Source organism: Megascapheus bottae, chromosome 13 (assembly GCF_031878675.1).
Source record: "Megascapheus bottae isolate mThoBot1 chromosome 13, mThoBot2.hap1, whole genome shotgun sequence".
In the NCBI taxonomy this organism is placed as follows: Eukaryota; Metazoa; Chordata; class Mammalia; order Rodentia; family Geomyidae; genus Megascapheus; species Megascapheus bottae.
Window position 1 is genome coordinate 45,993,977 of NC_143521.1, and position 24,583 is coordinate 46,018,559.

Genomic DNA, 24,583 nt, shown 5'->3' on the forward strand with positions numbered 1-24,583 from the left:
CAAAAAAAGACTATGCCAGTGCATTTGTAGCCAATTTTTCTGCTCTACATATGTGCCTTCATTTTCTAACAGATAAAGCATTCTGGCAGGCACTAGTGGCTCATGCCTATCAGCATGTGTGAAATCTGAAGATAACAGTTCAGTCTATGAGACTCTTTATCTCCAATTAACTAGCAAAAAAAGCCAAAAATAGAGCTGTGGCTCAAGTGGTACTTGGTTAGCCTAGAGCAAAAAAGCTCAGGAATAGCACCCAGGCCAAGTTCAAACTCTAGTACCTACTCCCCTCTCCCCCAAAAAAGGCAGGATTCTGAACTTTATATATTAACAGATTCAGCATTATATTTGGGTTGCCTCATTTCTAACACAATTTTTTTAAGTTAACTTGTTAAAGTGAAGATCTTTGTATAACTACTTAAAATGAAATTTAAAAAATATTTAGAGAAAACAGCAGCAATCATGTACGTACAAAAATTGTCCACGGGTTTTCAAATAAGTAGTTTTTATTACATTACAAATACAATTCTATAAATATAAAAACCTTAAAAGATTTCTGGTGGCTAAGTGGGTATTATAAAGTCCAGAATTACTACTAGTACTGACAAATAACAGTGAAACCACATACCATAAATATATGATTAACTAGCACATACACATATGTGACTATATATATGAATAAGCAAGTCATAATATTAGTATTTAAAATCATTCATTTTCCTCCAAGCAAAATGTCTTTTAAAAGAATGAAGCTGAGGCCGGGAGTTTAGCCTAGTGGTAGAGTGCTTGCCTAGCATGCACGAAGACTGAGGTTCAATTCCTCGGTACCACATATATAGAAGGCTCAAGTGGTGGAGCTCTAGCCTTGAGAAAGTTCAAGGACAGTGCTCAGGCCGTCAGTTTAAGCCCAGGACTGGAGGAAAAAAAAAAAAGAATGAAGCTGTTATTATAAATGCCTAGAAATGCTTTATTTGGCCAAAGTAATAATCCAACTAAAAATGTAACCAAATGCTTCCTGTTCAAACTACCATGAAATGACAGAAAAAAGCTAGTTTATGATGTGAAGCAGAAAGATAATTAATTACACACAGACTAACACTTGAACAATTGCTGAACTATTTGGTAAAAGAAATTATAGTCCAGGCCAAGAGTTTGGCCCAGTGGTAGAGTGCTTGCCTAGCATGCACGAAGACCCGGATTTTTACCACATACACAGAAAAAGCTGGTACTGTGACTCAAATGGTAGGCCCCTATCCTTGAGAAAGCCCAAGGACAGTGCTCAGGCCCTGTGTTCAAGCCCCAGGACTGGCAAAAGAAGAAGAAGAAGAGGAGGAGGAGGAAGAAGAGGAGGAGGAAGAGGAGGAAGCAGCAGAGGAGGAGGAAGAGGAGGAGGAAGGAGGAAGGAGGAAGGAGGAGGAGGAGGAGCAGAAGCAGAGAAAAATTATAGTCCATTACCATTAAAACCTATGGAAAATATCTATCCTTGTATCATATATAACCTCATCTCAGAAAGGAAAAAAAGCCAATTATAAAGCATGTGGATTTTTTTAACAACAAAAGAAAATCTAACATAAATCCATAATCATTTCTGCAATCTAAATACTAGAGTATCTAAATATGCAATAACTAAGTACAAAATTTTGAGTGTCAATTCTATCCATGACCTTGGGTCACTGGGAGATTTCCAAAAGCATACCTTTTAATCCACGCCATGGTACTTCAAGAACATGTTAAGGTAAGTCACAGCTTGGAACACTTCGATGCACCTCAAAACACCTCAGCCAGAATATCTGTATCATTCTCCTTTCCTTTTGAGATCATAATGGTTCCGAAGAACTACAATGCTTCCATTTGAATGATAGTCTCATAATTTCAATGACTTAAAAACAAAAACAAAAAAAAAATACTTAAGTGTTGGTCTGTTAAGCTACTAGTACACTGTGTTAACTGGCTGCCACGACTAAGAAAAACAAAGCTGCTGCTGCTGCTGTGACTACTGCTATGAAAACTGCCATTTCAAATGTGAATCCTATGAATGAAAAGTACAAGTATTAGCCCTTACTATTAGAGAGCTCAGTAGTTAATGGAGCCCCACAAATCCCTTTGACTCAATTATGTCTTCAGGTTCCCCCAACCCCTTCAAGGAAAGCAAATAACCTAACTTGCTAGGTACAGGTTAATCTCTGAAAAACAACCATTCCATTTGGGTTGAGTGAAAGCTGGGATTCTAACATACAGTGAAGGCAATGGCCAGAATTTCCTTCAAACAAAGCTCCTCTTAGTGCTATTTACCATTACTGAATCATTCAATTGAACTAAGTCATTAAATTAAAAACAAGTTTTCCAGTTTCTAAAGTTTATTTCTATTAATAAAATGTATATAAATGAACAGATTGTTGACCATAATATAGTGAAATAAATAGTTGGTCTTCATTCCTGTTTCCTGGCATACAACTTCTAAAATCCATCTAATTGATGTGTCTTTATCTATGCTAATGAGTTAAGTAAGGACTAGCAACTTCATGGTAGCTTCGGATGCAAACTAGTCACCAGAAAGAACAAAGCAGGATTAGAGATTTGCTTGGAAGGGGAGACAGGGTGAAAGTCAAACTGATTACAAATGAACCATGATTGAATCCATCAAATCTGTGCAATAAACCAGCTACAGAAACACAAAAGGTAGTTATGTACCAATGGCTCATGCTTATAATCTAGCTACTCAGGAAGCTGAGATCTGAGATCAACCAGGATAGTAAAGTCCTTGAGACTCTCATCTCCAATTAATTACCTAAAAGCAGGAAACAGAACCATGGCTCAAATGGTAGAGCACTAGACTTGAGCAAAACAGCATCCAGGCCATGAGCTCAAGGACCAGCCAAAACAAAAACAAAACAAAACACAACAGTGAAATCAAAGACAGTGCCCAGGTCTAAACATACAGGCATGCGCACACATGTGTATGCACGTGTACACACACACACACACACACACAAAGATTCAAACTGCATCCTGATAAACCAAAGAAGTAGAGAGGTTCTTGGAGGGTGTGGTGTACCCAAGAGAACACAGATGCCCTAAAGTCCCCTAGGATGCCCTATTTATCTCTTCAACTGGTGTTCATTAGTACTCTTTGTAATATCCTTTATAATAAACCAATAAACATAAATGTTGCTCACACTTCTTGAGCTGCTCTAGCAACTTAATGGATCTTGAGGAGGAGCGATAGGGGCTCTGGTTTATACCTCATCTATCAGAAGCACAAGCACAGGTAAAAAAAACCTGGAGCTAGGGATTGGCATCGGAGGGAAGAAGGCAATCTTTGAGACTGTGAGGGTCTTGTGCTATGTCCAGGTAGTTTCTGAACTGAATTGACCTTGAATACCCAAATGGATGGGAAATTGCTTGTTTGTTGGGGGAAGGGAGGCTTATCTAAGATGTTTCTAAATTAATGCTTTCAAGCAGTGGAAAGCCTGCTTGCTTCAAAATGACTAAACCATCAAGTTTTACTCTCCCTTTGTGATTTCCTTAACCAGGTCCCACTTTCTTCTTCACCTCACTCTATCTTCTGCATATTAAAAAAATTAGGAAATGGTGCTGTGGCTCAACTGGTAAAGCCCTAGCCTTGAGCTGAAAAGCTCAGAGACAGTGCCAAGCCTGAGTTCAAGCCTTACAACCGATTAAATAAATAAATAAATAAATAAATAAATAAATAAATTTTGGTCTGGGAGTTTGGCCTAGTGGTAGCATGCCTAGCATGCACAAAGACCCAGGTTCAATTCCTCAGTACCACATACATAGGAAAAAAAAAAAAAAAAACAGAAATCGTGGTAGAGCTCTAGCCTTGAGAAAGCCCACGGACAGCGCTCAGACCATGAGTTCAAATCCTGGGACTGACAAAAAAAAATAAAGATATTCCATTCTTGCACCTACTAAAGATTCACAATGTCTTTGTTACAAGTTTAATACCTTGGAAGAACAATATGAGTTAATTACACAAAGAAAAACTAACCAACAATTATTAATAAACATACACAGCCATAAAACAATTAAACTTCACCTAAGATGACAGAGCAGAAAGCTTTTTAAAAGGCTAAACTACAGGGGCCAGGAGTTTGGCCTAGTGGTAGAGTGCTTGCCTAGCATGCACGAAGATTCCTCAGTACTACATGCATAGAAAAAAGCTGGAAAGTGGTGCTGATGCTCAAGTGGTAGAGCTCTAGCCTTGAGAAAGTCCAAGGACAGGGCTCAGGCCCTGAGCTCAAGCCCAGGACTGGCAAAAAAAAAAAAAAAAAGGCTAAACTACAAAGGCTTCCAAAAAGACAGTAGATGATGAAAAGGTTGGTTATACTCTAAGCATGTAGAAGAGCTAGTGAAAAGGCACATACACAAAGAATGGAAAAAGGCAGTTTTGCAGCTATGGAGAAAGTGAAACAACTTCTTTGAAAGGGTTCAAGTGACTGAAGAAAATCTTTTAAGTTTAGAATAGACAAGGTGGGTTACAAATTTAGGCCATTTTTCAGAGTTATTCCAGAATACCCGAGCCCCACCAAAAAGAAGGGGGAACTAGGAATATGGCTTAGTGGTAGTGTTTGTCTAGCATGCATGAAGCCTTGGGTTCAGTTTCGCAGAAAATAAACAGAAAAATGCCAGAAGTGATGCTCCTCCTAGAAAAACATCATGCTGTTTCTTATAATCTGCTTCTCCCAAATAAATATATTTTACATACAGCGACCAGATTTAATGGTTCCTCCCTGTCACAAAAAAAATTTAAACATCTTGGTCAAGATATAAATGCATTAGATACATTACATAAAGAAAGAAAATGTAGGTTCTGGTGATGTATGAGAAGACAAGCATTCCTATAAGGGTGGAAGGAGAGGTGTGGCTCCAGTGGCAGAGTGCCAGGCTTGAGTAAAAAGCTAAGCAAGATGGGCCATGGGAATCTCACAGCTATAATCCTAGCTACTAAAAAGGAGGCCAAGATCAGCCCTCACAGTAAAGTCCATAAAGATTCTTATCTCCAATTAACCACCAAAAGCCAGAATTTGAGCTGTGGCTCAAGTGGTAAAGCTCTAGCCTTGAGCAAAAAAAAAAAAAAAAAAAAAAGCTCAGGAACAGCATCCCAGCCACCCCCAATATATACATAGGAAATAAAAATTCTTGAATCCATAACTAGGGCTCAGATGAACCACAGCCCGAGGGAAGAGCAGGTATTCCACAATGTGAGTTAATAATGGCATCTCCTAGATCTGTTTCAGCATGTCCCATAGTTAAGTAGTTTCATAAAAAGAACCTGGTTTATTTTAATGTGCTTACTCCCTAGAAAGCAAAGGAGGGCCTTTAGATAATCTATAATAAAACAGATATTGAAGATAATTAGTAATTCAAGCACAACAAATAAAACAAATGTGCCTCCTTTCCTTTTAGTATCTTCTAGTATATCCTTTCCTTCTAGTATATCCTCTACTTCAAGTAAAAGCTGTCAGATGTAACAATTAAGACAGAAATAACATAGGTAACTGAAACATACATTTGCAGCTACTATCAACAATAAGCACTATATAAACTATGATGGAAAGATTAACATGACAGTAAAAGTTATATCTACTAAGTTTCTGAAATAGATATATATCATTATCTCTAGAGATTTATCTTTTTCTCACCAGCAAGGTGTAAATCAGTGATTTCCAATTCAATACCTTTTTTTCACTGAATTTAATTACGTATGATTAGATACTTAGTTTCTTAAATAACAGTGCAAAGTAGAAAAACATATACCATGCATGAAGAAAGACTTGGTCTCATCGTAGTAAGAACAAAAGTATAACAAAAAATAATGGACATCGCCAATTAACCACCAGAAAGCCGGAAGTGGTTCTGTGGCTCAAGGGTTAGGGCAGGAGCTTTGAGCGGAAGAGCTCAGGGAGCATAGGCAAGGCCTTGGATTTGATCCTCAGCACCACGAAAGGGAATGCGAGGAAAGAGATCAGATTTTATGGAGGAGGTGGATTTATGGATTTTTTTTTCCCTGATGCAGGTCCTGGTACATTAACTCAGGGCCTGGGCACAGTCCATGAGATTCTTTTCATCAAGGCTAGCAGCATTCTACCACTTGAGCCACATGTCTATTTCCAGCTTCTTTGGTAGTCTGGCGGAGATAAAGAGTCTCACAGAAACTGGGCACAGTGGCTCATGCCTATATTCCTAGCCACTCAGGAGACTGAGATTTGAGGATCCCCGTTCAAAACCAGCTTGGGCACTAAAAAGTCCATGAGACAATTATCTCCAATTAATCATCAGAAAATAGGAAGTGGCACTGTGGCTCAGAGGGTAGGACAGTAGCCTTGAACTGAAGAGCTCAAGGACTCTGGCCCAGGCCCAGAGTTCAATTCCCAGGACGGAAAAAAATAAAAAAGTCTCAGACTTTCCTGCCTGGGCTGGCTTCAAACTGTGATTCTCAGATCTCATCCTCATGAGTTCATGTATGAGCCAGTGGGACCAGCATATCATTGACTTCTTTAATAAAAAGCATGTATTAAAAAATTAGTAGCATTATCTGCTACACAACTTTAATTAAAGCAAAGTAAAGTTTCTGAAGAAAGAATGTATGCTTCCATCACACAAGACATTCATTCATTATTCTTTCATTAACAACCTAAAAAATGTGGCCGGGAGTTTGGCCTAGTGGTAGAGTGCTTGCCTAGCATGCACGAAGACCCGGGTTCGATTCCTTGGTACCACATACATAGAAAAAAGCTGGAAATGGTGCTGAGGCTCAAGTGGTAGAGCTCTAGCCTGGAGAAAGTCCAAGGACAGTGCTCAGGCCCTGAGCTCAAGCCCAGGACTGGCAAAAAAACAAACAAAAAAAGCAACCTAAAAAATTAAAAACAGAATCACAAAAAGTATTAAGGTCACAGATATGATTAGTGCTGCTAAAGAAGACATCCTCAGGAGACAGTAAGAAACCATGAAAATCTACTGTGACATAAAATAGGTTTGTTACTATTCTGATGAAAGTTTAAAAGTAAAACTTGACAAGTTACTTGATCTCTCCATACTACTACAAGGCCCCAAAATTTGAGCCGGTGCAGTGGCTGATGCCTATAATCCTACCTACACAGGAGGCTAAGATCTGAGGATCAAGGTGCAAAGCCAGTCCGAGCACTAAAGATCATGAGACTCTTATTTCCAATTAACCACTAGTAGCCTTGAGCTGAAGAGCTCAGGAACAGTGCTCAGGCCCATTGTTCAAGCCCCATGACCAACCCAAAAAAAAAGAGGTCCCAAAATTTGGTATTGATTTTCAGAGGAAGACAATTCAATTTTTATGCTATGCACCTATTCCCAGCCAATATATTAAATAACAACAACAACAAAAACCTTCTACAATACTTCAGCAGTGCCAGACGGATGGGGTGGCTTGGGCGGGATGAGTGACAATGTCAAATGGGTAATGCTGATCATGATGCTATTCATAAACTGCTTTGATGAATAAATGACTGCACACTACTTAATGATTTTTAAAAAGCACTAGATGAAAGCAGATATCTAATGCAAGAGAAATGTATAAAAGAGCTAGTAATCCCAGCAACTGGGATTACAAGCAGATCCTGAAGTCAAGATAAAAGTCAGCCTAGGACACACAACAAGATCTTGTCTTTAAAAAAAAAAAAGTAAAAAAGCTGAAGAAGTAAAAGGAATTTTGACAGACTCTAGTGAGGGGGAAAAACAAAATCAATATCCTAAGTTTAGAGGTAAGACGCATCAGGCCAGGAGTTTGGCCTAGTGGTAGAGTGCTTGTCTAGCATGCACAAAGACCCGGGTACCTCGGTACCACATACATAGAAAAAGCCAGAAGTGGTGCTGTGGCTCAGGTGGCAGAGCTCTAGTCTAAAGAAAGCCCAAGGACAGCACTCAGGCCCTGAGTTCAAGCTGAAGAATTAGCTAAATATATATATATATTATATATGTATAATATATACATGTGTGTATACATACATATATATATACATATATATATATATATCCACACTGGGTGGTGCTGGCTCATGACTAATCCTGCTACTTAGGAGGTTGAGATCTGAGGATCAACGTTCAAAACCAGCCCATGAGATTCTTATCTCCTATTTAAGCACCCAAAAAAAGCTGGAAGTGGAGCTTTAGAGTAAGTGGTACAGCACTAGCCTTAAGTGGAAAAGCTCAGGACTTAAACAACAAATGAGTAAGTATCCTTTCCCTGGAACAGAGCAGACCTCATTTCCTTGTAGATACCAACTTAGAGAGCATTTAAGTTCATTACATCATTTTAGTATCTATATCACATGTTGTTACCGGGTGTGATCTTTCAAAAGTATACCGCATTAGTGCGACTAGGAAATCATTCAACATAAAATTGAACCTTGATAGGCTTTACTAGGGACCAGTGCTAGGAAGGACATCTGTTTGATGGAAATAGTATTTCTATTTCCCTGTGATAGAAATAGTATTTCTATTTCCCTTGTGATTACAACTTTCAATGACAACTATGAAGTCCCAAGAAAAGAAATTTTAACTGCTTCATAACTTTAATTATTCATATAAACTGGCAAGAAACTAAAGTTAAATGTTACACAAAGGGACCCTCTAACTCCCTAATATTTTTTGACTAATTATTCCATTGGTAGCCTACATCTGTTCAGCTAAAATTTGGTTATGAATCAGAAGTAACTCAATAAAAATGCTTTTATATCTAAAAGTATCTGTGGGTAGTTAATAACTACAAATCACAAGAATTGTTATTTTTAATATGCATGAAAATCCTCCTGAAAGCATGTCTCACATAATAAAAGAACAGATGTTAGACACAGTTTAAACTCTTAAAATCACTATGAAGGATGGTAATTAATTTAGCAATTTTTAAGTTAAAAGGAGAAAAAAAAGAGAGAAGGCTTGGAGGTGTGGCTCATGAGGTAGAGCATAAGAAAATGAGTGAAAATGTCAATTTTAGTGCTGGTCTCAGACAAAAAAGAAAGAAAAAAATGAGAAAAAAAGATAAAGACAAGAAAAAGGGGACTGGGGGTTAACTCAGTGGCAGAGTTCTTGCTTACTCGGTATAAAACATGGGATAATAACAAGAATGATCTGGCTGGGTGCTGTAGCTCATATTTGTAATCCCAGCTACTCAGAAGGCTGAGTGAGATCTGAGGGTTGAGGTTCAAAGCCAGCCTGGACACAAAAGACCATGAGACTCTTATCTTCAATTAATCACTAGAAAATGGGAAGTAAGGCTGTAGCTCCAGCAGTAGGGCCATAGCCTTGAGCTGAAGAGCTCAGGGACAACACCCAGGCCCAGAGTTCAAGCCCCATGACTCCCCCCGCCCCCCCCCCCAAAAAAAAAGAAAAAGGAAAGAAGGAAGGAAGGAAGCATTCTTCTACCACTTGAGTTACAGTACCACTTCTACCTTTTTCTGTTTATGTGGTATTGAAGAATGGAACCTAGGGCTTCATGCATGCTAGGCAAGCACTCTATTACTTAGCCACATTCCCAGCCCTAGTTGTTGTTTTACATATTAACACAATTTTGTTTTTATAATAGATGTAGGCACTAGGCTTGGAACTATGCACATATATGATCTAAACATGTCAAACAAAAAATATTTTGAAGCTGGGTGCAGTGGCTCAGGCCTGTAATCCTAGCTACTCAGGGGGCTGAGATCTGAGGATCAAGGTTCAAAGCCAGCACAAAAGGACCTGAGATTCTTATCTTCAATTAACCTCTAGAAAAAACAGAAAGTGGAACTTGGCTTGAGGGGAGGTTGGTAGCCTTGAGCTGAAGAACTCAGGGATAGCACCCAGGCAGAGTTCAAGCCCCAAGTCTAAGAAAGGAAGGAAGGAAGGAAGGAAGAAAGGAAGGAAGGAAGGAAGGAAGGAAGGAAGGAAGGAAGGAAGGAAGGAAGGAAGGGGAAGGGAAGGGAAGGAAGGAGAGAGAGAGAGAAAGAAAATGAAGAAAAGAAAGAAAAATAAATTTTGCTCCAAACAACATAACATTTATTGCTATAGACAGAAGACAGATAAAGTGCCATCATAACACCATAGTAACTAAGAAGCAAAATTTTGATGACAGGAACTATGTTTCTATAAAACTTCGAAAACTTATAATTTACCTTCATACATATCCAAATAATGTTTGGAAGAAAAAAATAATTAAAATAGTCAAGCAAAAATATTCTAGATTAAAGTTAGAAGTATGGCTCAATTGGTAGAGTGCTAGCCAGTGTGTGAAAGTATGGGGTACCAAGTTCAAGCTCAGGACCCAAAAAGAAAATTCCAAGTTCTTCCAAAATCAAAAGAAGGATAGAGGAGAAGCAAGCATTACCAAAATAGAAATGCTCAGTGTGTTTCATTCTAACCCCACCCCCTCAAAAAAAAAAAAAAAACCATTCACCAGACACCAGCGGCTAACTCCTTACTCCTATCTACTCATGTGGTTGACATCTAAGAATCTTGGTTCAAAACCAGCCCAGGAAGAAAAGTCCAAGAGATTCTTATTTCCAGTTAACACGCAAAAAGCTGAAAGTGGAGCTGTGGCTTGTACTCAGCCTGAGTGCTTTACCACTGAGTTAAACTGTTTTCAAATTTATATCTAGTAATGAAGTCTTCCAGTAGAAACATTCCATTCTCTCTCCTTCCATCTTTCCCAAAGATTCTGGAATGGTAGCTGCAATTACCTAACACTACTACCAGGGCACAAGAGTCCCAAGTGTAGATATGGTGGCAGAATTAAGGAACAGAATTAGAGTGGGCAAAGAGTAAAAGACCAGCATATGCCTCCCCCTACTCCAAAGCAAAGCAGGAACAAGCTCAGTCTATGAAAGGCTCACAGCTGTAAATAACCTAACCTACTGAAAAGAATGATACTGTACTTTAGAACATAATTAGTAAAATCTTTTCCAAACGAGCTTTCCTCAATCTAATGGATTTCATATTCATACATGTCAGACAGACAAGTGTCAGGATGTAGTTATATTATTTCACAATACAGTAGAATACAATATAAAAGAACATAGGGGAATAATGACAGCAACACATAATCATGTTCCACACTATCAATATAGATCACACATCATCTTTCACCAAATTCTTTAATAGACAAATTCCCTATCTCCTTTAAAGAGTCCAATTTAACCAACAAAAACACTGCCAAAAACTGAACTACACCCTCACTATGTGGAAACCGACCATAATGGGTGGCTCAAGCTTATAATCCTAGCTGTTCAGGAGGCTGAGATCTGAGGACTGAAGTTCAAAGCCAGTCCAAGCACTAAAGTCTGTGAGACTTATCTTCAATTAACCATCAGAAAACCAGAAGTGGCACTGTGGCTCAAGTGGTAGGGTGGTAGCCTTGAGCTGAAGAGCTCAGGGAGAGTGCCCAGAGTTCAAGTTCTACAACCAAGAACAAAAAGAATACTCTGTGAAGAATTTGATTACTTACAAATTTCACTGACCTTTCCTTTGGCTTCCTCCCACAGTACATATTCTAACATTGTTAGGCTTTTCTATTTTTCAACACACTGAGTTTTTTCTTTAACTTGTTTTATATTTTACTAAGAAAATACAGTCCCGAAATGGCAGAATGGTGAAGATAATGCAGGTAGATGAGTTTCTATGGGAACGATAGGTAGAAAAAAACAATCTACACAGAATGTCAGTCTCAGGACTTTAAGAGCCACCTAGTGGCAAGCATTGTAAACCCCATTTCAAACATTCATTCACCCAGCAACATTCTGACAGATGCTTAGAGTTCACTTAAGGTTAGACAAAACAGTGGATGCTCAAAACAAATTTATATACACGTATACATATATACATGAAAGTAGTTCTATAGAGAGCAATATTAAGTGTAACAGTAAAAATAAGTATTTGAGATTTATTACAGTCTAAAATAAAACACTGGTAAAAATAGGTTTTCTTGCTGGGTGCCAGTGGCTCACACCTGAAATCCTAAACTACTCAGGAGGCTAAGATCTGAGGATCTTGATTCAAAGCCAGGCTGGGCAAAAAAGCCTATGAGACTTTTTATCTCCAATTAACCACAGAAAACTGGAAATGGTGCTGTGGCTCAAAGCAGAGTTGTGAGGCTTGAGCAAAAAAGCTCAGAACAGCACCCAGATCCTAATTTCAAGCCCCAGTACCCCCACACCAAAAAAAGAGCATTTTCTTAAACCTTTTCACCTCAGACTCTTCCATATCTAATTATTTTATCATCCAGTTATCAGTAATTCAAAGCTTTTTCTCTTCTGTATCCCTATTCTAACTTTATTCTTTTGAGTCCATTCTTTAGAGAAGAGGAAAAGAACTTATATATTGAACACCCACTGCTCCCAAAAGTCAAGTCAATTTTTTTATCTTACATAATCCTCATAATACAATGAAGTACTACTTTTTTCTTTTTTTTACTTTTATTCCAAGGGAAAAGATTCTGGCCACAAAGCTCCATTCCTGATGGGAACTACCTTGATTACAAAACTTGCTAATTGTTTTACCTTTCAGTTACTAGACCCACCAACATCACCCTTGATTATGTTTCTCTATTGTCTCTACCAATTGCAACCTATTTTACATGTTTACATATAGCCTCAACTCATATAAAACCTTCAACCTCCTACTCCTATTCTATTCATCCCCATTGAGATTCTAGGTCCTCAGAGGCCCCACCACTTTTCCTGTTTATTTAAGATGATTAGTTCACCTTTCACATGAATCCCCCACCAACTAAAGCTAACCATGTAGCCCAGCCCCAGTGGCTCATGCATGTAATCCTACCTACAAGGGGGCTGAGATCTGAGGATTGAGGTTCAAATGTAGTCCAGGCAGGAAAGTCCCTGAGACTCTTATTTTTGATTAACCACCAGAAAATGAGAAGTGGTGCTATGGCTCAAAGTGCTAAAGCACTAACCTTGAGAAAAACAAGAACAAACAAAAACAAAAAAACCTCAGGCCCTGAGCTCTAGCTCCAGAACTGACAAGAAGAAGGAGGAAGAGGAGGAGGAGGAGGAGGAGGAGGGGGAGGAGGGAGAAGGGAGGAGGGAGAAAAAAAAAAGGGAGTCCAGGCATTGGTGGCTCAGGCCTGTAATCCTAGCCATTCAGGAGGCTATCAGAGACTCACAGTTCAAAGCCAAAAGGGGCAGGCTCCAGTTAACTCCCAGAAAACCAGAAGTGGCTCCGTGGCTCAAGGAAGGGTGGTAGCCTTGAGCTGAAGAGTTTCAGGGACAGCGCCCAGGCCCAGAGATCAAGCCCCACAACTGACCAAAAAAAAAAAAAAAAGAAATTAACCTGTATATCTTTTAAAACCACAAAACTGTTTTAACTTTAGCTCTACATTTCAAAGCAATGTTGGATTTCTAAAGCAATGTCTTTACCACACATATACAAAGTAACAGTTTTGTAACATGATGATTAATTTTCTTGGTTAAACTTTTTTATGAGAGAAACTATTACAATTTTGATTACCATCTAATTAATAATGGTTAGGAGTTCATACTACTGAATCTAAAATGGGAATCTTGGGACAGAAACTTCTTAAAGCAAGAGTCAACAACTCACAGCCATCAAGTGCAGCATTTTGGTGCTCAACCTTTTCTACTTAGGACACTCAAGCAGTGTGTCCTATTTTGTTTTCTTTTTGTAAACTTAAAAAATCTGTAAATAGTCCCAAAACTGTTAGGATCTTCCTGATCTGACTGAAAAGCTGCCATGCTTATCTCTATGCATCTTCTCAACAGAACAACTTACACAAATATTTATACAGACAGGTAATTACTACCATTTGCACTGCCTCTGAGGTTGGCCTCCTCTTCCATCCTCAAAATAAGTTTGTTAGGTTGGTGGAATACATTACCATTTTCAGACCATTAGTTTATCATTTCATTCCCCCAAGCAGAATTGAGCCTAATGAGGCATAAGCAGAATCATGATATGTGGTGCCAAACCTAAGGGGCATTCAGAAATATGGGCAGGGTAACTGCTTTAAAAAAAAAAATGGCAGCAACTCAGCATTTAGCGTTCCTACATCATTATGGCTATCCAGTAGATAAGAAAGTACTTCTTTAAAAAGTAGACCCCAGGGCGGGGAGTGTGGCCTAGTGGTAGAGTGCTCGCTCACCTAGAATGCACAAAGCCCTGGGTTTGATTCCCTGGAAACACATACAAAGAAAAAGCCGGAAGTGGCACTGTGGCTCAAGTGGCAGAGTGCTAGCCTTGAGCAAAAAGTGTCCAAGGACAGTGCCCAGGCCCTGAGTTCAAGCCCCAGGATTAGCAAAAAAAAAAAAAAAAAAGACCCTAAAAAGTTGGGAGGTTACTTAATAGCAATATCCATACTGAAGCAGTATTTTTACCAAATATTCAAAATGCCAAAACAAAGCATTTATTTCAAATGTTGCCTTCCTAAAATACAAACCACAGGTGAAATATAAAAAGTCTACCTTGAAGCCTGTCCATGAAGGGTTACCAAAGAAACAGACTGCTATGATAGACATATGTACACATTATTTTATAAATCACACATTTTTTATTTGATCTTTATATAATTTCACATGCTTTACCTTAATAGTCATAAAATGCCTAGTAGGTGAACACAAGGCCATGTTACTCTCAATTTTACAGAGGTAGAAGGGTAGGTTGGAGAAATTATCTGCAAGCAATTTGTCCACAAGACTTGAGACTCCTTGATGATCATAAATTTATGTTTAATGTATACCTCTAAATAATCTAGTAAGTACTTAAAACCCTTAAAAATAATAGTCTGGTACAGACAAAGGCTCATGCCTGTAACCCCATCTATTATTAGGAGGAATGGAGTTAAATGCCAGTTCAGGGACCGAGCTAGTGACACCCTAACCTAACCAATAAGCTGAGCATGATGTAACATGCCTTAATATGCCTGTCATCTCAGTTACACTGCCAAGGGTAAAGGGTAAATAGGAGGATCGTGGTCCAGGATGGCCAGGAGAGAAATCCCAGAGCCATTAAAAGATTGGATGTGTTCCACATCCAGAGCACCAGCCTAGCAAGGATGAGACCAACCACCAGAGCTGCCAAAAAATAAACATATGTAAATGAGTAAGGAGAAAATTATATTTATCACCAAATAACTATTAGCATTTTAGTGTGATAATTATGTTACACTTTAGTAACATACTTCAAAGTGAATTATACATAGAGGCAGGAAACTCAGTTTAGTGGATATAGTTAGACAATCCACTGGATTTAGTATTGAATAAACCTACTATAGTTCAGTATTTTTCATGCACAGGGAGGTATTAAACTAATGGGCCAATGTCAGAATTTCAAGTTCTTATATGTGGCTAGAATGCAAAATACGAATGAAAGAAAAGGTAAATAATTTAGCTGAAGACAACATTAATAATGAATTAGTTCCATATAAAATGCTAGGCACTGTGTACCTGGAATTCTACTGTTTTCTTTCATGCATTATCTAAACTCTCTCAAAACTCCTTTATTATATTCCCTTTAATTAGGAATAAATTATTTTGCAATTGATCAAAAGACAAGAATAGGCCAACTTGATAATGACACACAAAAACTAAGTGGAGGAACAGAATTGGAACCCCGTGCAGATTAAGTCCTAACTATAGGCTCATAATCTTTACTCAGCTGCCTCTCTTAATGATAGCTGCTAGGGGGAGCCATTGAAAGGTTTTTAAACTACAGTAGAATGGTCAAACTTGCTCTTTAGAAACCAGCTTTGCAGAATGTGGAAGCTAGAGAAAGAGGATGAAACTAGAAGCAGAAAGAGACTACCTGATTTTCTGTAGTAATCCAAGTGAGAAATGATCAGAAGAATATAAACCGTGGTGGTAAAGATGAAGAAGACAGCTTAAAGAGATTCTAGGAATGTGGGATTGTTGTTCTTAATGTACTATGTTATTTCTCATCTCTTTTGTTGTCCCTGGGTTATTCTCATATTGTTACAGTATCTTACCTTGGAATCTAGTATATTATATATACGTTTATTTGCTTATTTGAAATAGAAAAGGAAAAGGGGGGAAACAAGATGAGAGGAGGGGGTGCGGGAGGGCAATGAGGACAAAAACATGAGAAGGGGTGTCAATGTGTGTGAAGTAATTGCTCCTTCTATCTGGCGAATATAACTATAACACTCTATTAATTACAATTTTAAAAAATGAAAAGAAAGGGGGCCGGGAGTTTGGCCTAGTGGTTAAAGTGCTTGCCTAGCATGCACGAAGACCTGGGTTTGATTCCTCGGTACCACATACATAGCAAAAAAAGCTGGAAGTGGTGCTGAGGCTCAAGTGGTAGAGCTCTAGCCTTGAGAAAGTCCAAGGACAGGGCTCAGGCCCTGAGCCCAAGCCCAGGACTGGCAAAAAAAAAAGACAGAAAGAAAAAAGATTCTAGGAGAGGAGCCTGTCAATTCTTAGGGCTTGGTGAATGACAGAGGAAGTCAGAGTCCCAGTATAGCAAATCAAATGACAACTACCAGAAATAGAGAAGCTCCAAGTTTAATTCATTCAATAAATACCTGCAGGGCTGGGAGTTTGGCCTGGTGGTAGAGTGTTTGTTTAGCATGCACAAAGACTTGGGTTTGATTCCTCCATACCACATACATAGAAAAAAACTGGAAGTAGGGGCCAGGAGTTTGGCCTAGTGATAAGAGTGCTTGCCTAGCATGCACGAAGACCCAGGTTCGATTCCTCAGTACGACATATTTAGAAAAAAAGGCTGGAAGTGGTGCTGAGGCTCAAATGGTAGAGCTCTAGCCTTGAGATAGCCAAAGGACAGTACTCAGACCCTGAGTTCAAGGCCCAGAACTGCAATAAATAAATAAATACCTGCAGAATGTCTCCAATTTAAAAACACATACCTAATGCCAAGATTCAAATCTGAAAGTATTCTTGAGAGAAATATTTCAAAACATAAGACAAATATATATGTATAATTTGTCAATGTGGTGTGAACATTCTATGCTATTTCTTCAGTGCTCTTCTGGGGTTTGAACTAGTTTGGCCTGGGTGCTGTCCCCGAAATTTTTTTTTTTTTTTTTTGTCTCAAGGCTAGCTCTTCTCTACCACTTGAGCCACAGCTCCACTTCCAGCTTTTTGGTCCTTTATTGAAGATAAGCATCTCACAGACATTCCTGTCCAGGCTAGCTTCAAACTCAAAAATCTCAGCCACTGGAATAAGTAGGATCACAGATGTGAACCACTGGCAGCTGGCTCCATGCTATCACTTAAAAAAAAAAAATTACGGGAGTTTGGCCTAGTGGTAGAGTGCTTGCCCAGCATGTAAAAATTACTACATGCAGAAAACAAATCAACAGAGGGAAACATCCCATAATTTTACAATGTTACATCTGAATCTGGTAGATCTTAAATCTCTTATATTACCTTATAATTTGCTTTACTTATCCCTCTTTCTCCAAGTTTACACATCTGTTTTACTACCCAAATACATTTGGTTTTTTTTTTTTTCATCTACTATTACTACTATAACTTGGCAAGAATTTAGTTCATTACCTCCTACTTGCCTTCCTATAAATTATGGCCCACTTCACATTAGCTTACTTCAAGTAACAATTTCTAAACTTTAACACCTTTCATCTGAGGATGCTCTCTGAAAATCCTAAACTACAACAATCCTGTGCATTTATGACAAGTTATTACAATTCCCACTTTACTACAGTTAGGAATCACCCAAGGGAAGTAGAATAACGTGGAAGTAATCACAAAACCAGATGCCAAAAATAACAACTTTTAGTCAATCCATGAGAAAATACTGCTCTTGGTATAAATAACATGAAAATTAGCATTAAGAGGAAGCAAATGCAAAAATAATGCTTTAAAGCCAAATCTAAGCCTTATTTCTAAAAATGACTGAACCTGAAGAGTAACATTTATAAGAACCCATTTTTTTGTCTTATTCATTGTGTCAAAGATTATCTAACAAGTTGTATCCAACAAAAGTGACTTCCCACCTCCCCCAAAAGTAAGGCTTTATCTTATCCATTTAAAAGATATTTGGAGCTGGGCACTAGTGGCTCATGCCTGTAATCCTAGCTACTCAGGAGACTGGATCTGAGAATGGAAGCCAGCCTGGACAGGAAAGTGGAGACTCTAACCTCTAATTAACCTCCTAAATAACGGAAGTGGGGCAGTGGCTAAACGTGGTAGAGCACTAACCATGGGCAAAAAAAGCTCAAAGACAGTGCTCAGGCCTTGAGTTCAGGCCCCTGGCAGATGGCATGGTGAGTCATACCCATCCAGCAACTCTGGAAACAGAAGATCAAGAGGATCAAGTTTTGAGGCCAGCCTGAAAGAGACTCCATATCAACAATAAGCCAGGCATGGTAGTACAGGCCTGGAGTCTACCACAAGTACATGAAGAGGAATAGATAAGATGATCAAAATCTGAAGCTGGCACTAAAAAAACAAAAAAAAAAAAACAAAACACGTAATAACCTATTTGAAAAAAAAAAAAACCTGAAGCACTGGGGACGTGGTTCAAACTTCAGTACTATCAAAAGTAAATAAGTGAAGCTAGTCAGCAGTGGCTCACAGCTGTAGTCCTTATGAATTGGAGAGCTAAGAACTGAGGTCAAAACCAGTCTAAGACAGGAGAGGCCATGAGACTCTTATCTTGAATTAACTACCAAAAAGGAGGCAGTGGAACTGTGACTCAAATAGTGGAGAGTTAGCACTGAGGAAAAAAGGTACAGCACTCAAGCCTTAGATTCAAGCCCCCAGAGTTAGCATGTTATAGATTTATAGATAGACAGACAGATAGATGAATAGACAGACAGACAGACAGACATAGAATAAGTGAGTGAAAGACACTGGGAGAATTGAGTCACTAGAGCAAGAGGTAACTTTCCAGCCAAGATATTTACACTCTAATGCCTAAAAGCATGTGTTAGAACAGATTCAAAAATAGTTGAGTGATACTTACATACCCAATGCTATGGACATAGTATTGGAAATATAAACACAACTACATAGACATAAAAATTTATGACTCTATAGAAATGTTTTATTACATAGATTAATATGTCTATGACATATAAGCCCTCAGCCTAATTTTAATTATGTTCTAAAATCCAAGTGCCAGTGATTTTATATATATATATATTCATTCCCTTCTTGAATACTTGTTTGTTAGACATGTTATTCGAAATATGATGTAAAAATCAATGTTAATAAATTCTTTAATAAAAAAATAGTTGAGTGACTCTCTTGCATTATTTTCCTAAAAACATATATGGTTAATAAAGATAAAGCTTTAATATTTCATAGTGAATATTCAGAATGGAAGTTACGCATTTCCAAATGTACTGTATTTGTTGTAGCTTAAGAGCACTGTTACATCTGATTAAACAAGACTTACTTTTTCTTTATAGTCCTGGGACTTGAACTCAGGGCCTAGGCACTGTCCTTGAGCTTTATCAAAGCTAGTGCTCTACCACCTGCACCACAGTACCACCTCTGACTTTTTTTGTGTATGTGGTACAGAGGAATTAAACATGGGGCTTCCTGCATGCTAGATCAGCACTCTACCACTAGGCCACACTCCCAGCCCTTACATGATTTTTAAAAATCATGGTTTATTTAATAACTTTCTCTTTTTGCTTATGTGATACCCAGGAATCAAACCCAGGACTACATACTAGGCCACTAACACTAAGCCACATCCCCAAACCAGTCTTACATGACTTTAAAACAGCACAACTCCTTGTCAAAATTAGTTGATGATATCTGTGTTACATAACATGTCAGAGCAAACTATTTTCCATTATTACAGTATTTACACTTTGCTGACAGTCAAAACACTATGCTTACCAATTTCCCTTCAAAATATGGTTATGGGCCAGGAGTTTGGCCAGGTGGTAGAGTGCTTGCCTAGCATGCACAAAGAGCTAGGTTCAATTTCTCAGTACCACATACATAGAAAACCCAGAAGTGGTGCTATGACTCAAGTGGTAGAGCACTAGCCTTGAGGACACCTTCCCCCCTCCCAATCAAACAAACAAAAAAATATGGTTATACAAGAAGAACAATAGAAGGAAGATGACTATTAGTAAAAGTCCCTTGAATCCAAGCTATAAATTTTCATAAATCTCTGTATCAATCATGAAAATGGTGCTTTCATTAATTAAAATTCAAGCTAAATCTAAATATCACCTTTAAAGAAAAAGGCTTCCTCACACTCCTTCCAGCCATCTCACACATTCTCTATCATCAGTACTTCTTGTAGCACTTTAGTTTGTAAGGAAAATGATGCTAGAAATGAGTTTTGGGATGACATATCTTAGTAATCAATTAATTTTTTTTAAAAATAAAATACATTCAGTGTAGTAACCCTGATAAACTTAATACTTCTTATTCCGAACACAATAACTACTCTGGCCTCAAGTACACACTACACCACACTCCCAAGCCCCAAGCTTCTAATATTACCTTAACAATATGAGCTGAGGACAACGTAACGTTCCTTTTTAACAACAACAACAAAAAAAAGTGCCTTGTAGATAACCTCACTAAAGTCATGAGTGAGGTCTTTCCACTCTGTGCAGTTTATTTTTCCACCAAGACCCTAAAAGGAATATTCATCTCCCCAAACTACACTCCCCAGAGTTTAATCTCGTTGAGAAAGTTGATCCAATGTATCTACAGAAACAAAAATCACAAACTGTCAAGTCAGTCTTAACTGTAAACTGTAAGCTCTTCATGATTGAGAGCTGAACCGTGTCTATCAAATGCCCCAACCGGATGCTTCTCCTTACCAAACAGGAGTTACTTGCAAAATAACCAGCCTACAGAAGGCTCACCATCCATCCTGTCACCATTCACAAGTTATCAACATTCGGAATCCACGCAACTACGGTCACACCATGTGAATAACCATTGTACGTGGAAGTCTTCTCAAGCAGCAATTTTTTAAAAAAACACAGACCTCTCGCCTACTTCTGCGCGCCTTACGATACCCTCCCCAAAACATCCTCAGGTAACCCAGAAAGCTGCACTTGGCCAAGACCGTCTGAAACAACCCCTGAGGAAAGGAGCGGGGGAGGCTGTCCTAACCAGCAAGAGACAAGATCTTTTTCTTTCCAGGGCGACAGTTTCCAAGCAAAACAACCACAAGAGACAAGAGAACTGGAAACCTTTGAATCCCGAGAGAAAGCGGTACAGGGCAGGGACGGAGGAAAACACATGGAATCCCGAAAGGGTTGAGAAGGAAAACTTCAGTATCTTCCCCCCCCTCCTCCCCCCCACTCCCCGCCACCCCTCAAGCATCGTTCAGACTCAAGAGCAAGAAGTCACTGAGTCCGCCTGCACTTGGATGCACCAGATGGAGTCCCCGGGGCTGCGACAGTTCGGGAGACACACACGCACACAGCGGGCAGTGGCTCAACCCGGCGAGGCTGGGAAGGGGAAGGGGGGGTGCTGAGAGAAGGAGCCCCTGTGAGATTGTGAGTGTGTGGGGGGGTAGGAAGTCCCTCGGGGTGACCAAGGACCAAACCGAAAGGTGAGCTGGGCGGGGGGGGGGGGGGAGACAAAGGGACTGGAAGGGGAATCGGCTCCCCGGGCTACGGCAGGTCACCGGGCTACGGGGCGGAGAAGCACAACAAAGAGGCACGGGAGACGAGACAGCGACGGAGAGGGGATGCGGGACGCGGCGGGTCGGACAAAGCGCCCGAGGCGGAGAAACAAAGGGTCGGGGGTAGGCAGAGTCGCACGCCAAGGGGACAGCTCGGAAGGACAAAGCGCCCGGAGCCGGGAGAGACACCGGCGGGGCGAAGAGGCGAGCCCGGCCCGGACGAACAAAAGCTGCGCGGGGGCTCCCGGGGCAGCGTCCCCCGGGGCGGACTCCCCGCGTAGGGTCCCCCGGGCCGGGCCCTCCGGCGGGGCGCGCGGCGGACACTGCGCCCGCGGACCCCGCGCCCGCGGACCCCGCGCGCCCGCATCCCGGGCCCTCGCCGCCGCCGCCGCCCGCCCTCACGCGCCGAAGCCCGAGCCACCGCGGCAGCCGGGCGGGCAGCGCACCGCCGCGCACCGCCGCGCTCGTAGCGCGCGACGCCGCTCCCCGCCCGCCGCCCCTCGAGACCCGGCCGAGCCACGGTCCTCGAACCCGCCGCCCGCCACGGGCTGCCAGACGCCCGCAACTTTCCCGGTTCCCAGCGCTCGGTTCCTTCAGACTTACCCTGTCACAACAGGCGCCATCTTCCACAAACTCTCGCCAAAACTCCAACCCTCGCGAGATTCCCCCCCCCCCCCAAAGCCTGCCCGGGTCCCTCTCTCTCCTCTTCCCCCCCCTCCCCGCCCCTTCCCTTTTCGCCTCGCTTCTCGATTCCACCCAGCCCCGGGACTCCTCTCCCCCTCGCGGCGCCGCGCACAGTCGGCCGCCTCGCGCCGCCCGCCGAGCAGGCGCTGCAGCTCGCCGCCTCCTCGGGGAAACCTACCCGAGCCACGGAGCATGCGCAGGCGGCCCCTCGGCGGGCGAGCCCTCCGCGCAGTCCATGGGGAGCGCTCCGGCGATCCGGGTTTTGGGACGCGCCCTCAGCAACGTACGTGGAGACTGAGGAAAACCGGAGGGGGGGGATTACTACGGGGACAGGCGACGGAGGGGTCAGGGGGCGGGGCCGAGGGGCCGGGAGGAGGGGTCCTGGGAAAATGCGCGGCGCTCCCCAGGCCTCCGCCTCGAGTGGACGCGCGCCCGGCGGCTTCCCGCTCCACCGAGTGAGTTCCCAGACTTTCCATTCATTCGGGCGCTCGCCGGACGCTTCCTGAACTGGTCCCGGAGTGAGTGCGGGGCAGGAGCTGCGCTGCCCCTGCCCCGAGCTGTCTCCATTCATTCCTCCCCCACCCCTCCTCTCCTCCCCAGGCGAGTGGGGGGGACTGGCTCTGTCACTACGGGGCCCGATCTATTCCAGAGCTTTTCGGATGGAAAACTTTTGCCTCTTGAGTTGTGTCGCCTCCCCTGCTTTCCCCTTGTGTGCAAAACCAGGTCAGCACCAGGCCTCGGGGCAAAGGCGCTCCGAGGACAGCCGCCTGGCCCACACCCGCCAGGGCGCCGCACAGTTGGCTCCCCAAGTGACAAGTGCGCTGGCATCTGGGGAGCCGCACTCCGCCACCCCCCGGCTGGAGCCGTGCAGCCCCGCTCGACGGCCCTGGCGCTCGGGGACTGCTGGCTGCCAGCTCCTCTCCAGGGACGCCGAGCTGCCGCCAGCGCGCGCGAGCCCAGGAGGACGTCTTCAGACCGTGCCCGGAAAACCGGTCTTCCCGTGGGCCTGGCTCGCAGCCCCACACGCATTTCAGTTGGCCTACAGGAGCAAACGTGGAGTGGCAGGGCATTTAATTACCGGGTGCAGGGCCTGGACCCCGCCCTTCCTAAGGGTAATTTCTCCTTCCTCCTCCTCCTCCTCCTCCTCCTCCTCCTCTCCTGCTCCCCCCCACCCCCAGCCCAGTCCTTTTTCCTGGAGATTCCCAGATCTAGCACAGCCTCCTGCAGGGATCCGCAAAACCCGGACAACTGGAATTAGCCTCCTCCCCCCGCCCCCCACCTCCTCCACCCCCCCCAACCTGAGGAAGGCGCCGCAGGATAGGCGCGCCGCGCGCGAGCGGCACTGCGCATGCGTCCCATGCGGGCCCGTCCAGTCTCACGCTACACCGCCTCCCTACCGCCTGTCACTACTCCGCTCAGACACAACACAGGCCGTGGGAATTTTCCTAAGCCTCGCGAGAACGCGCTCCCTCTCTTCCTCCCTCCTCCCCCCCCACACCCCCTCCGCCTATCCCCGGCCCGGGTAATGCTTTCAGCCCAAGTCTCGCGGAACCCGAGCCGAGCAGGTGCCCGTGTCGGCGGTGCAGCGCCCGGCGCCGCGGTGCGTGCCGCGCGTGCTCGGGAAGGGCTGGCGGCGGGGGCGGGGCGGGCGGGCGCGTGGCGGAGGGCGGCGGAGGGGGGCGGAACACGCCCCGGGAGGCTCGACGCCGGCCGTGGAGTGCGGGAGCGTGCAGATTCCGAAGTTCCCCGGTGCGGGAAGTGAGAGGTCAGGTTCAAGAGCCGCAGCGGCCGCAGACCGGTCTCCCAGGAGGTTTCCGGTCCCCCCGCGGAGTTGACTGACAGGCCCCGAGTCAGGGCCTCTGCATCACCCAGGCTGATCCACCACCAGTTCTGCTGCAACACGAGTTCGAATCCCTGGCCCTCTCCCTTCTCAGGATGTCTCCCTGGTGGACCGGGGAAGCAGGGGGGATAACTAGCTGCCCCTGGCGCGTCCTGCATCAGTGCCTTCTATATTTAAAAGGACAGGATGTTTTATTTCCCTTTGCTTTTCGAGCCTTTTAAAGTAATTCCTATGTATCAGTTTCTGTTCTTTTTTTCCCCTCCTCCCACGACTGTGGTAAAATTGTTTTTGCTTTCCTTCCCCTTTCCATGCCTTTGTTGTTGTAATAACCGGGCCATTTTAGGCAGGGTTTTATCAGGTACTTGAGTGACTCTTTGTTTGCCAGTCCTGGGGCTGGAACTCAGGGCCTGAGCACTGTCCTTGGGCTTTCCTCAAGGCTAGTGCTCTGCCACTTGAGCC

At 42.5% G+C, this 24,583-nt stretch overlaps 1 protein-coding gene across 6 annotated transcripts in view; it reads right to left on the minus strand.

Annotated features, from left to right (window-relative positions):
* The window catches only part of Rbpj (recombination signal binding protein for immunoglobulin kappa J region), a 189,848-nt gene that overhangs the window by 47,593 nt on the left and 117,672 nt on the right, over window positions 1-24,583 (minus strand). For 2 of the 6 annotated variants that reach the window (XM_090343737.1, XM_090343741.1), the window contains exons 1-2: window positions 22,204-22,262; window positions 1,691-1,873 (exon numbers count right to left, since the gene is read on the minus strand). In XM_090343737.1, the coding sequence (XP_090199863.1) occupies window positions 1,691-1,707 (17 nt within the window). In that variant the 5' untranslated portion in view covers window positions 1,708-1,873; window positions 22,204-22,262. Of the gene's footprint in view, window positions 1-1,690; window positions 1,874-13,138; window positions 13,275-22,203; window positions 22,263-24,583 lie in introns of those variants that run through there. The other 4 variants (XM_090343739.1, XM_090343738.1, XM_090343736.1 and 1 more) reach the window with 4 other exon arrangements.